We start from the raw sequence: 14,196 nt of genomic DNA on the forward strand, positions 1-14,196 counted from the left end.
TTGTTTATTGTCTTCTTACTATACCAAGTTGAATTGTATCTACAAAATGCAAGTTGAGATGAACACGAACTTCGGAGCTACTCTGTAATGTCATTCTGCTAACAAATTTTGAAATGTAGTCGCTTTTGTTCGTTTTGCAAAGGTTCAATAAAAGTTATTTAAAAAAACATCTGTTTAAGTACCGGAAGAGGTCATCTCTGCTTCCTGATTGTCCATATTGCTAGATATGCTGAGTTTTAGGGCGAAATCTTGGGGAATTTCGTCTAGAAATGCAATTACCTAACCGTGCGCGATCCCGCGGTGGCTGATCATTTTTTTGGCAGCGAGTCGATTTATGGCACAACAGGTTGTGAATTCAATTCACAAAACAGGAATCATCTCAACAACAAACAATCTTTGGCAGTGACGTAGCAGCAGGTCAGAGCGGGAAGAGCGGAGGAAAGCGAAGCCGGGAGATTCGACTCCTGACGGTGTGTTTAAGCTACATGTCGGAACAGAAAGAATCGGTACACCCACCGTTGCTTCATCTTCAGGCTTTTGTCTTTTCAACGGTGTGATGTTACCACAGTCTGCGGGTGTCCAGAGCGGAACCTGCTGCAGCTGTTAAAACTTTACAGGTGAGTGTGTCTATTCGCAGCCGCGCTAGCATGGTGCAGTGTGAGCTATAGCAACAACGGTCTTTGTTTATTTCTTATTTTAAACCTTTAAAGCATTAAAACGTGTGACCCAAGCAGAAACATGAAACTAGAGTGTCACTAACGAGCAGTATTAGTCTCCCATCTTCACAAACCTGAGATGGTGTTAGCGTCCGTTAATTTCAGGTTAGAAAATGTTAAACAACATCATATATGTTTAATATCAGAGGCAGCTTTGTTGCTAATACACCACATCACCTCTCCGGCGACATGAGGTTAAAACAAATCGTCGCCACTACCTTCTTCAATGGAAAGGCCTCGGGAACCTCGGTCTGTAGTTTAGTGTTTTCCCGGATAAGGCAGCGTTACACCGGCGAAGTCAGAGACGCCACCAACCGGCAGAGGCTAAAGTTAGCTTTCGATTAGCCATTTGTTTAAAGGGCCATTCCACAGAGCTTTCATCATATTACCCATCTTTGATCCAATAAACAACAGCCGTCACCTAGACTGTTCAAACCTGGATCAAAGTATTCTAGGCTAGGCTTATAAAATAGCTAAAATTTCTTGTTTCTCTATTTGCTTCCTCAAAACAATCTTGTTAACATTTGAACCAAATTGTCCTAGACTTGGACCAGATTATTTTCTTTGTTGGTGTTATGACCTGTGACTCTATCAGCTTAAATCGAGCATTCGCCCTGTTTTCCTTATCACAGAAGTTCTGGTTGTTCAGACTAGGCTGATGTTAGTTTTTCTGACTCTGCAGATGGAGGCCATGGAGGTAGACTCCCTGGTTGAGCTAGAGGCTGCTGCTCCAGCTGAAAATGCTGGAGTTCTGGTCGCCATCTCAGACTCCGGCAGCAGCACTGAAGTGGATGAGGATGAAGATGGAGATGACGACGGGGGGCAGGCGACCGCTCGAGCTCCCATCAGGCTTCCTGCCACCTGGGCATTTAGTCAGGGGTCTGTAGCTGGATCTGCAGCCATGGCCTCAGCAGCTCAGGGTACACCGATGAGAAGGAGGCTCAGGTAATGAAAATTACACAAAGTAGCTTTGATCTCCAACTGAGCTAAGTGGACTTTAGGCCTAATTTATTCAACTTTGTGAAGAATCCCTAAAATTCTTATGCTCAGCTAAAGCAAAGCAATTTTCAAACTTATAAAATGCTGCATATGCTCAGCTGCCACAATTTCTGCTTTATTTCTATGGTCTGCCTTTTACTCCTGTAGATTTCCAGGACATTTTCCTCATTCAGAAACACATGAAACCAACCTCATGCCCTGCTGATTTCATTCCATCTTGTTAATCAGGATGTTTGACCAAACATGCCCATGCATTGTAGATTTGATTAATTTTTCCCTACAATCTGGCTCTGTACCATCTCCTTTCAAACATGCAGTTTTTGAACCTATCCTTAAAAAACAAGTTTGGACTCATCTCAGCCTAAAAATTACAGACCCATTTCTAAATTAACCTTTATCTCTAAAATACTGGAAAAGGTTGTGGCAGATCAACTGATTACTTTTCTGGAACTACAGAACAGTTTTGACAAATTCCAGTCTGGTTTTCGTAAAACGGAAACAGCTTTGCTTAAAGTTTCCAGTGACATCATGATGGCTGCAGACAACGGGGAATTCACAGTGTTAGTATTGTTAGATCTTTCTGCAGCTTTTGACACTGTTGATCAACTTGGTGACTCGGTGGGGATCTCTGGAGCTGTTCTAGACTGGTTTAGATCGTACCTTTCTCACAGAAGTTATAGTGTCTGTATAAACCAAATCATGTCACATTCTTCCAATCTGTTCTGTGGGGTACCCCAAGGCTCTGTTTTGGGTCGGCTGTTGTTTCTGCTGTACATACACCCTCTTGGACAGATAATTGATTCTTTTCATAATGTCTCTTATCACCTATATGCAGATGATATTCAGCTGTACTGCTCCTTTAAGGATTCTGAGTTCTATAAACAATCTGAATTACTAGTGTCTTTCAGCTATCACCAGCTGACTAGAAGATAACTTCCTCTCATTAAACTCTGAAAAGACTGAATGTCTGATCATTGCTCCTGAGAGCATGGTTCCCCTGATTAGTCTAAAACTTGGTCATTTATCCTCTGCTGTCAAGACAAACTTAAGGAATTTGGGTGTTATTTTTGACCAATCAATATCTCTCGAAGGCCACTCAAAAACATTGGTCCGAAACTGTTTTAATCACTTAAGAAATATCTCTAAACTGCGAAGGTTGGTGTCAAAACATGAACTTGAAATGGTTATCCATGCATTTATCTCCTCCTGTCTAGATTACTGTAACACACTCTTCACATGTTTTAACAAAAACGCACTTGACCGCCTTTATTTGGTCCAGAACTCTGCAGCAAGGCTCCTAACTGGAGAAAACAGAAGAGCACACATCACTCCTGTTCTACTGTCTCTGCACTGGTTACCCGTTACCCTTTAGAATCCTGACTATAACTTTCAGGGCTCTACATGGTCAAGCTCCTCCCTATTTTACTGAACTGTTAAAGCATTATGCTCCAACCCGAGCCCTCAGGTCCACACACCAGAACCTTCTAGAAGTTCTAAAGACCAGATATAAAAGTCGAGGTGATCGCTCCTTCCAGACTGTTGCACCCCGACTCAGGAATGATCTTCCTTTATCCTTATGAAGTATTGACGCTCCGAACACCTTTCAAACAGCTGAAAACCCTTTTTATTTAAAGCTGTTTTTACCTAAATCTTTTATTTGTTTTCATATTTTTAACTCAAATTTGTTATCATCTTTCATCTGTTTATGAAATTTTATAATTTTACGACTTTATTTGATCTATTTCTGTTTTGAGAACATTATGATGTCGTGACTTTGCTTTATTTTGTTTTGATTTCTGTGAAGCACTTTGTGATTCTGTCTTTGATAAGTGCTATATGAATAAAATGTACTTATTATAGTGCATGAGTGTGTCTGCAGTATTTAAATATCTGCTCAGTAATCTCATTAGTACACACATTATCACTATTGATGCACCAGTAAGTGCAATACTAAATCATTTAAGGACATATGTATGAACTTACTGTGTCTTAACTCTTCAATGCAATGTGTTTTCATTCAGATTCTCCTTTTTATTCCCAGTTCAGAGGTGTGTGTGTGTGTGTGTGTGTGTGTGTGTGTGTGTGTGTGTGTGTGTGTGTGTGTGTGTGTGTGTGTGTGTGTGTGTGTGTGTGTGTGTGTGTGTGTGTGTGTGTGTGTGTGTGTGTGTGTGTGTGTGTGATTTAAATGTGGATTAAATTCAACATTTTGCCAGCTACTCTGTTTCCAAACTGTGCGAGGGTCAGGATTTGTGTAAAGTTGTACACATTTTTCCGTCAGGTTTTAAATTTTTTCTGTAAATGATAAAGTTGGGATTGAAATACGTACGCAACTTCCAAACCCTGTTTGGTGCATAAGCAAGCTTTCTAAATAAGGCCCTGCTCATCTTAGCTGGTAACATTTGACTTCCCCGCTGATCCTGTGTTTGTGCTCCAGACAGGGTCTCCGGGTCCACTACCCCAGCCAGACTACAGCACCTTCCAGAACCTTCCTAGATTTCCTGCTCCGGGCGCCAGCTGCAGGTGTAGCTCAGCCAGAGTCTAGTAGCACCTCGGAGGCCAGTGAGTCTGAGGATGAGCCGGGAGGAGAAGACCAGAATCTGGCCGCTGCTGCAGAGGCCCCTGGCCCGGCCCTCCCAGGTGCCTCCATCCAACAGGCAGAGCAGCAGGAAGCCAGAACCGACGGTGAGGGAGAAAGGCATTTATCTACCCGTTATAACGCAAACCAGTTTCTGTTTAGCTGTAGCTGAAATAACCATTCAGAAGGTGGATTTGATGCTGGTTTGTCTTTGCTCAGATTCTAGGCTGGCTGGTCCAGCTGCAGACCATCACAAACCAGAAGCTCAGAGTCTCGACTGTCAGGTAATTTTCCTGATTCCTTGGTTCTCCTGTCGTTTAACGGGCTGTGTCTCTAGAGTCATGCACATCATCATTTAACGTGCATGCTGTAGTTGAAGCTGTTGTTTGGGTGCTGCTGCAGGTTCCTGTAGACCTCCACAATAAAAAATCTAATATTTGAGTTTGCAAAACGCGATTCAAGAAGGTCCGTTTTTTTCTTCCACTTCCTCCTTGGTGAACTTGAAGTTCTGATCCACTGAGCTGATGTGCTTGTTGGAGACCTTGACCCCTTGAGTTCCTTGACCCATCTACAAACGGCTTGTTTCTAGGTCCAAGTAAGACTTCAGACCTTTTCTTTCTGCTGCCTCCATCTAAATGATATTATGACAAGTGGAACTGGAGAAGTGGAACTGATGGCACGCTAACGCCTCGTAGAACCGCTAGTCACCGGTAGAGACTTTCACTCAACCGGCAAGTCGCTTCCATTTTTCCTGTTTGTCAATGAAACAGAAGTCTGAAGCAGCTCTCTCTACCACGGCTGCAGGGTACTGCAGGAATTTTGCGGCATCCATGCCGCCACTCTTGGTAGTACTATTACCGCAACGCTGGACTTGTGAATGCATATTACACCTGATGCAAAAGAGGGAGGAGTCATGATCATGGGGAGTTAATGCCGAGCTCCGGCTGGCTACAATATTGAAACTGAAAGTACATTTTGCTTTTGTTAACAGAACCGACTGAGATGATAATGTGCAGCTCCGGGTCGCTCCAGGAGTTTTTCTTTGTTAGAGCTGGAGGTCAGATCGCCAGAGACTGCACAGGGACCGATGAGTACAGACATCTTTAGGAGCGGCTTGTTAAAAAATGTAATGATCACAGCTTCGACCGCAATAAAAAGCAAGTTATGTCCAAGATAAACGGATGTCTGCAGCAGCACAGAGTCCACCCCCATGCCTCCTTTATGCTGCCATCACTTAATCTTTTATAAAATTGACTCAATGGAGCCACATTACCGCCACGGTCTGACCACTTAGGCCTAGTCCACACGTAGCCGGGTTTTTTAAAAAACGAATATCCGCCCCTCCAAAAACTTGCATCCACACCACCTCGTTTTACAAAGAAACTGTCCACACGTACCCGGATAAATACGTTGTTAAGGACATGCCAGACCTGTAGGCGGCAGTACTTCCCCCGTTCTTAACCTCGTCCTTCGTCTGTGGTCTTCCGCAAGGAGCAGTAATTCCGCTTGCAAAAACAAACAAGCAAAAAGCGCTTGGACAATTGATAAAGCGAGCGCAGCTCTGAGGGCATCCATGCTGTCGGCTAGTGTAAACACAGGTCGCACACGTGATGTCAGCATTTTTTGTTGCGGAAAGTGACGTTGCGGACCTTAAATCTCCGGTTTTGTCTGTCCACACGCAGACACCCAAAACGGAGAAAACGCAGATCTTCACTTTGGCCGGAGTTTTTAAAAAGATCCGTTTTCGTGTGAAAAAACTTTTCGTGTGGATGACAGGCCAAAACGTCGAAAAATATCTACGTTTTAGCAGATCCCCGACTACGTGTGGACAGGGCCTTAGAAATGACCTAAGGCTCCCTGATGTCGCCATGGCATTGCGGCAAAATTGGCTGCAATGTTTTCTAAAAGGTGTGTGTGTGTGTGTGTGTGTGTGTGTGTGTGTGTGTGTGTGTGTGTGTGTGTGTGTGTGTGTGTGTGTGTGTGTGTGTGTGTGTGTGTGTGTGTGTGTGTGTGTGTGTGTGTGTGTGTGTGTGTGTGTGTGTGTGTGTGTGTGTGTGTGTGTGTGTGTGTGTGTGTTGCACTGTAGTGTGAACCCCTTTGGAGTCCTCCGACTCTGAAAGGTGCTACACAAGTGCGGGTCATTTATCATTTAGTTCCAGTGAGTTTGAGCTACTTCTGGTACCACACTTCAGTTTTACTGTCTGGAGACTTCTAGAAGTTGGTTTAATCTCGTGACTCGTCAGGAAACCGCTAACAGGAGGATCTTCATACTGGTCGTTTTATCTAAGTGAGTCTAGCTGAAGGCTGACCCCGTGTCTTCAGAGCTGTCATGTGTTTGAGGATTTTCCTGTGTTCTCTTACAGCCAGCCCAGGCTTCAGGATCATCGGCCCACATCGAGGACAATGAAGACAACAGTTGCTCCATCTGCTATGAGACCTGGACAACAGCAGGAGACCACAGATTGTCCACTCTGCGCTGTGGACACCTGTTTGGCTACACCTGCATCCAGCGTTGGCTCAAAGCTCAGGGCTCTGCTGCCAAGTGTCCTCAGGTCAGTTTGACTTTTCTTAGTGTGTGCACAAGTGTGTGAGTAGACTGAGTGTTGGCATCTTCTGTTCTCAGTGCAACAAGAAAGCCAAGCGCTCCGACATCGTGCTGCTGTACGCTCCCAAACTGAGAGCTGTCGACAACTTTGAGCAAGAGACCCTAAAGAGGTGAGTGATGATGTCCACCAGCGTCTTTATGAGACCAGCTTGTAGAACCCTAGAGGGCGCCATATCTGATGCACGTCATTTAGCATTTCAAAATAACTTCTTCAATAGAAAAATGGAAACCAGTTGATAGAAACTTTGCTCTAAAGAACAGATAAACACCCAGTCATATTAAGTGGCCCGATAGTGGTTGGACTAGAGCCAGACAGTAGCAGCTGGATACGCTAACGGTTAATGTTTGTGTGGCTGCAGCCTCTAACTGCAGATGGCTGGTAGGATAGAAACAATAAAAAAATGAGCGCCCTGAAGGGAGAGAAAGACGGAGGACACAGCGAATGGCATCGGTACAATAGACCAGGTTCAGATGTAGTTTAGCTGTTTGAAGTTGGACAACAAACAAAGTAGCTGCGCCGCAAATTATGTTGAGCTCAGGTTACGAGCCAGTTCCACCTGCCGGAGCAGCAGGATGGAGAACGTTGTATCCCAGATGAGAGAGCGAGTGAAAGTTGATGATTCAGCTTCACTACATGAGACAGCAGTTCTGTTCAGATAGACAGTGTTTTAAACGTGTTCTGGTTGGAGGTTAGGTTGTTAGGGGATCAAAGGTGAAGCGTGTCACTTCTGTGAGAGTTATGGTTTGAACTATGTTTATGTATTTAGCAGACGCTTTTGTCCAAAGCCACTTACAAGTGATAATCGGCATGTTGCCCTTGAGGCTAACAACAACAATAACAACAACATTGACATCAATCATGGAGAGGAGGGAACAAGGAGTGGACGGTAGAGAGGGGGGACGGGTGCAGGGAGGGTGCTAGTTTAGAAGATGCTCTCTGAAGAGCAGGGTCTTCAGGAGTTTCTTGAAAATTGAAAAGGAAGCTCCTGTTCTGGTAGTGCTTGGAAGGTCATTCCACATTTGTGGAACGATGCATGAGAAGAGTCTGGATTGTCCTGAACGTGGTGTAGGCACTGCTAGCCGACGATCCTGTGATGACCGGAGCGGCCGGGCCGAGACGTAAGCCTTTGCAAGAGGATTCAGGTAGATGGGAGCCGTACCATCTCGGAGTTTGTATGCTAGTGTTAGCAATTTGAATTTGTTGCGTGCTGCTAGCGGTAGCCAGTGGAGCTCAATGAACAGAGGGGTGACGTGTGCTCTTTTTGGCTGGTTGAAGAAGAACTAAGAGTGTGTACCTTGTTGGTCTACATGTTGTAGAGGCTGTTGGTGTTTCAGAGGACTTCCTCCTAGGGGTGGGCGATATAAACGATATAAGGTAGAACCGATATAAAATTGGGTAATGAGAGTTTTTGGCTATATCACAATACCACGATATCACAATAACACATGACGTCACTAAAGGTGACCTCCCTTTATCCCGCCTTGGTTGGAGAGGTGTCTGATGGCGGTTTATTCTAGCTTCAGCTTTGCTACTATAAATGCCAAAATCCTCCCCAGGGTGCTGCGGCAAATCCCGTTTTAAAAACGCTATGGTCCTGTAAAAACAGCTTAAGACGTGCACCCTGCTGACATTGGGACAACAGAATCAGAGTCAGTGACTGCAAGCATGGAGTGGGCGGAGGAGGAGGCCTATATGCCTCAAGTGGCATATATTTGCCACATGAGGATATTTAAAAGCATGTCATTTTGACATATATAAACATAGGAAAAAATATATCACAATATATATCGTTACCGCAATATACATTTGAGGCCATATCGCCCAGCCCTACTTCCTCCCCTCACCTGTCTGTAACAACAGAACTTTCATGTTTTCACCAGGTCTCTGGAGCAAGAGCAGTCTCTGAGGAGGAAGGCAGAACTGGAGTCAGCTGAGTACAAACTCAAACTACAGGTGGTCACCAACAAATATGGAGAAGCCCAGCGCGAGCTGCAGGTAGGACTGTGTTTAGAAGAGCCAGAGGTGGTTTATGGGTGCATGGAGGGCTGAACGATCTATTGCTTTTGGACTTATGTTGCGATTTCAAACAACCCGATCACATGATTGTCAAATCTGCATTCTTTTGTAGTTCAACCAAGCATGAAAAGTGTGTCAGAGTTCAGAGCAAAGTTTTAGTGAGAAAACCAACCAGACAGCCAGAAAAACGCCCAGGCAGCCCAGCTTGGTAAAATAACAAGAAAATCTGCATGCATTTTATTTTAATAAACAGACTTGAAAAAAGCGCTATTACATAAAAATTTGATTTACTTTTTTAAATCGCCCGCAACAAAAAAAAAATTCTAATTAGTTCATTAAATTGATTTAAGCCTATGTTGAAACTTTGAAGAAAATCACGAATCAAACAGAAATCCAAGTTTCTCCTAGAAAAATCACTGTTAAGTGTTAAAATCGTTTAGCGTGGTGCATGGCAGAAGCCTTTATAGGTACAAAGGCAGAACTGGACATGAAAACAAGTACCACATTCAATACTTTAAATATTCAATATTAATGTCCTGGACAGTTGAAGTTCTTGGAACAAGGTTGTTGGAAATGGTCTAGTCATTAATGGCTGGAGTCACTGGTGCAGCACTACAGTGGTGTGAACAATTATTTGCCCTCTTCCTGATTTCTTATTCTTTTGCATGTTTGTCACACAAAATGTTTCTGATCAAACACATTTAACCATTAGTCAAAGATAACACAAGTAAACACAACACGCAGTTTTGAAATAATGGTTTTTATTATTTAGGGAGAGAACAAAACCCAAACCTACATTGCCCTGTGTGAAAAAGTAATTGCCCCCTGAACCTAATAACTGGTTGGGCCTCCCTTAGCAGCAATAACTGCAATCAAGCGTTTGCGATAACTTGCTACGAGTCTTTTACAGCGCTCTGGAGGAATTTTGGCCCTCTCATCTTTGCAGAATTGTTGTAATTCAGCTTTATTTGAGGGTTTTCCAGCATGAACCACCTTTTAAGGTCATGCCACAGCATCTCAACAGGGTTCAGGTCAGGACTTTGACTAGGCCACTCCAAAGTCTTCATTTTGTTGTTCTTCAGCCATTCAGAGGTGGATTTGCTGGCGTGTTTTGGGTCATTGTCCTGCTGCAGCACCCAAGATGGCTTCAGCTTTAGTTGACGAACAGATGGCCGGACATTCTCCTTCAGGATGTTTTGGTAGACGGTAGAATTCATGGTTCCATTTATCACAGCAAGCCTTCCAGTTCCTGAAGCAGCAAAACAACCCCAGACCATCACACTACCACCACCATATTTTACTGTTGGTATGATCTTTGTATGAAATGCTGTGTTACTTCTACGCCAGATGTAACGAGACATTTGCCTTCCAAAAAGTTCAACTTTTGTCTCATCAGTCCACAAGGTGTTTTCCCAAAAGTCTTGGCAATCATTGAGATGTCTCTTAGCACAATTGAGACGAGCCCTAATGTTCTTTTTGCTTAACAGTGGTTTGCGTCTTGGAAATCTGCCATGCAGGCCATTTTTGCCCAGTCTCTTTCTTATGGTGGAGTCGTGAACTTTGACCTTAATGGAGGCAAGTGAGGCCTGCAGTTCTTTAGAAGTTGTCCTGGGGTCTTTTGTGACCTCTCGGATGAGTTGTCTCTGTGCTCTTGGGGTAATTTTGGTCGGCCGCCCACTCCTGGGAAGGTTCACCACTGTTCCATGTTGTTGCCATTTGTGGATCATGGCTCTCACTGTGGTTCGCTGGAGTCCCAAAGCTTTAGAAATGGCTTTATAACCTTTACCAGACTGATAGATCTCAGTTACTTTTGTTCTCATTTGTTCTTGAATTTCTTTGGATCTTGGCATGATGTCTAGCTTTTGAGGTGCTTTTGGTCTACTTCTCTGTGTCAGGCAGCTCATATTTAAGTGATTTCCTGATTGAAACAGGTGTGGCAGTAATCAGGCTTGGGGGTGGCTACAGAAACTGAACTCAGGTATGAAACACCACAGTTGGGTAATGTTTTAACAAAGGGGGCAATAACTTTTTCACACAGGGCAATGTAGGTTTGGGTTTTGTTCTCTCCAGGAAGGGGGCAAATAGTTTTTCACACCACTGTAAATTAGCTTTGTTTTAGAATTTTGGCTTCAAATCTGACTTTGACTTTTTCCTTATTCACCTTTTGGCTTTGAGGTTTATGTGTCTGCTAAAGTGCAGGGAAGAGGAAGAGGGAGGAGAACAGATGAACCAAATACTAGATCAGTTTGTTTTCCATGTTGGAAATCTCTTATGGGTTTTTTTAGTTAATATCTAGTTGTTCACTTAGCTCTGTTCTCTCTCTCTCTCTCTCTCTCTCTCTCTCTCGCTCTCGCTCTCTCTCTCTCTCTCTCTCTCTCTCTCTCTCTCTCTCTCTCTCTCTCTCTCTCTCTCTCTCTCTCTCTCTCTCTCTCTCTCTCTAGGAGCTGAGGACCTTGATTGCCCAGACCAAAAGGAGCGCTGTTCCTTCCTCCACTACGTGCTCCTCTTCCTCGCTAAGCTCATGTCTCTTCAGTGCATCTCAGAGGGCAGAGGCCTCCAGGACAGCCCAGTACAGCTTCTCCAAGGCGGTGATGGTGTCTCAGAGTGGAGGATGCAGGGTTTTGTCCTTCTGTCAACCTCTGAGTTGCCTGCTGGTCTCACAGCCGTCTCCTCACTCTGCTCTGGTGCCCGGTAATGATGGTTCAGCTTTCTCTGAGCCTTCAGCATCATACTCTACTTAATTTATAAAGCCCTTTCACGCCCTCATCAGACGGCCAAGGTGCTGAACACAAAGTCAGAAACACAATTTAGCATTTATCAACATCAATTTATTCTAAAACATTTCAACATTAATCTAAAAAGGAAGAAAATGCTAACATTTAAAAAAACATTTTAAAAAGTAGGACAAAGATGCCAATATGCCTCATTTAGTGGCGGAAAGCTGAGACTAAGGTTGGGCGATGGGACGAATGAATCGACCATCGGCGATGGGCTGTGCCGTTGTGATTGTTTTTTTTTTTTTTTTTTTTTTTACAGGAGGCGATTTGTTTATTTATTAATTTGTTTGTTATTGACTGTTACACAGTGAAGTGTAGTGAGGACAAAAGAAGCATGATGACTTGGTTGATAAACAAGGAAAACCAATTTAATTTCCTCTGGTCCAAACAAAAATCTGAAAATCCCAGCACTATTCAAAATGGCCACCCATCCAACTCTCCTCCAGTGTCACTTTCAGAGAGAAAAGATCTCTTGCCACACCCAACAGTCCACCTATATACTCTCTGACCCCCTCTCCAATTCAGGTCGGCCAATCACATCAGTCCACTCAGGCATTTCCTATATAAAGGCAGCATTAGAGGCGGGCTTCCTCTTTAGCTGCTTCAAAATGGCTGCCACACAGGACACCTCCTGAGGGTAACAAACAAATTCATGTTTAACACAGATTACATTAGTCCTGCATGAACACTCTTTAGTTAAAGAAAACATGTTGCTTCTCAACATTGACGAATATTTTACACGTTACGCACAGAGAACATTGCGGAGGTAACAATCAAGAAATAATCCCCATCCGCGCATCTGAGCCTTTTCCCACCTCCTCTGGCTACTGACAGTGCACGCGCAAGTGGCGCACTGTCTCACCAAGAACGCGCGGAGAGGCTCAGAGAGCGTCTGCGACACACTCGACATTGTGCACTACAGCGCGGCGTTGAGTGGAAAGTGGAAACCCTTCTATCTTTCAGTCTGGAAGACTTCTGGTTATTTCATTTGGAGAAATGTTTCCCGATTTAAAACTTTGCTTTGGACCTGCTTCGAGTGTGTCAGCAGAGCACGGATCCATCCAGAACATTATTTAAACAGCCACGAGTCTGTCTGAGGCAAACGTCTAGAAGCTCATAACCTCTTTAGCAAGCTCCCCGGAGACATTTGATTACACACAAGCTGCAGGTGACCAGTTCAGGTTTACGCGGCGCAGGAGGAACGTGCTTTTGAGCCACTGCAGGCGAAATGTTCCTAATCTAAGTGAAATGGATTAATTGCATTGTTCATGTTATTGGGTCATTCTGATCAGCTTGGTTGGACTAAATATTAATTAAAGCTGCTTTCCGGGGTTTTCCTTTTTCAGAAATTATGTATGATTTTTCAGAAATCCGTAAAAGTGATTATCTTATCGTGTACTGTGATATAATATAAGCAATACGTCTTTTTTTTTTTTAACTAAGCACGCCCCCTGCCCGGCAGAGCTCTGTGCAATAGGAAACCGCGCCGACAAGAACTAACCAATAGCGTTAGACTACCGCTTGGACGCTTCAAATTTAAGGAATACCTTGGCTGATGCTAAGTTGATGAACTTTTCATGGACAAGTAAGTCTCTAAAATATAAATATATGAGAACACAACATGACATGAGAATAATACTCGTAAAACAACGTGTTTTAGCTGTTTGTCGGCTACAGAAGCACATTTATAAACAGAAACGTGAAGTCGCCATCTTAAAAAAACAGAGGAACAGCGTTTTTGTGTGATACGCTTCTCAGCCACTAGATGGTGCCATTTGATAAGAGAAATACTCTGGAAGGAAGCTTTTAAATTGAATGGAAATTTAACAAATGATTATTCATAATTTTAGAACTAAAAGTGACGGGGATAAATGGATCATGTGACCTCTGGCAGGAGCTGCCTCCTCAGAGTGCGTCCAAACGCGGCAGCAATTCATTCCGTCCCTCACTTATAAAAGAATGAACCCCAGAAGTTTTTGTTCAAACATTTAGCTTAAATAAAAACCACAACAGTGGGCACCACAGGGAACCAAAGGCAAGGCTTCTTTTTAACATTTTAACCGTGTTTAATACGAGCCGTTTATACGTCACTCTACCAAACCACAAATACAAAATTAAACAAAATGAAAATATACATTTCTCATCCAGCATACATATGTGCTGCACTTGTATTTAAAATAAATTCTATGGTTTGGGCTTCTTCTGTGTTCACAAATCAGTCCGTGCGTCATGACGTCACATGCACGAAAAAATCGTCCATCAGCTTTTTTTTGGAGTAACGATTGACGGTGGGAAAAATTATACAAATCGCCCAACCCTAGCTGAGACATGAAAATGGGTCTTCAGATGGGACTTGGTGCAGGTCATTCCAAAGTCTTGGACCCATCACAGAACGCACAATCCCCCCACGACTTACATTTTGAATGGGGAACCACCAACAGCTGAGCGTGAGAACCCGGGGTGGAGCATGCCTCTGCAGGAGGCCAGTAAGGTATGGTGGTGCCGCT

General features: G+C 43.7%; 1 protein-coding gene across 2 annotated transcripts in view; it reads left to right on the plus strand.

Moving 5' to 3' along the window:
- Nucleotides 1-244: 244 nt before the first annotated feature.
- Nucleotides 245-14,196, plus strand: part of rfwd3 (ring finger and WD repeat domain 3) — a 20,252-nt gene continuing 6,300 nt past the window's right edge. Inside the window, exons 1-8 of one of the 2 annotated variants that reach the window (XM_054732836.2) lie at nucleotides 245-617; nucleotides 1,399-1,661; nucleotides 4,150-4,397; nucleotides 4,510-4,574; nucleotides 6,654-6,842; nucleotides 6,914-7,005; nucleotides 8,777-8,891; nucleotides 11,354-11,603. In XM_054732836.2, the coding sequence (XP_054588811.1) occupies nucleotides 1,399-1,661; nucleotides 4,150-4,397; nucleotides 4,510-4,574; nucleotides 6,654-6,842; nucleotides 6,914-7,005; nucleotides 8,777-8,891; nucleotides 11,354-11,603 (1,222 nt within the window). In that variant the 5' untranslated portion in view covers nucleotides 245-617. The remainder of the gene's footprint in view (nucleotides 618-1,398; nucleotides 1,662-4,149; nucleotides 4,398-4,509; nucleotides 4,575-6,653; nucleotides 6,843-6,913; nucleotides 7,006-8,776; nucleotides 8,892-11,353; nucleotides 11,604-14,196) is intronic. The other variant, XM_015976505.3, reaches the window with a different exon arrangement.

Source organism: Nothobranchius furzeri, chromosome 4 (assembly GCF_043380555.1).
Source record: "Nothobranchius furzeri strain GRZ-AD chromosome 4, NfurGRZ-RIMD1, whole genome shotgun sequence".
Taxonomy (NCBI): domain Eukaryota; kingdom Metazoa; phylum Chordata; class Actinopteri; order Cyprinodontiformes; family Nothobranchiidae; genus Nothobranchius; species Nothobranchius furzeri.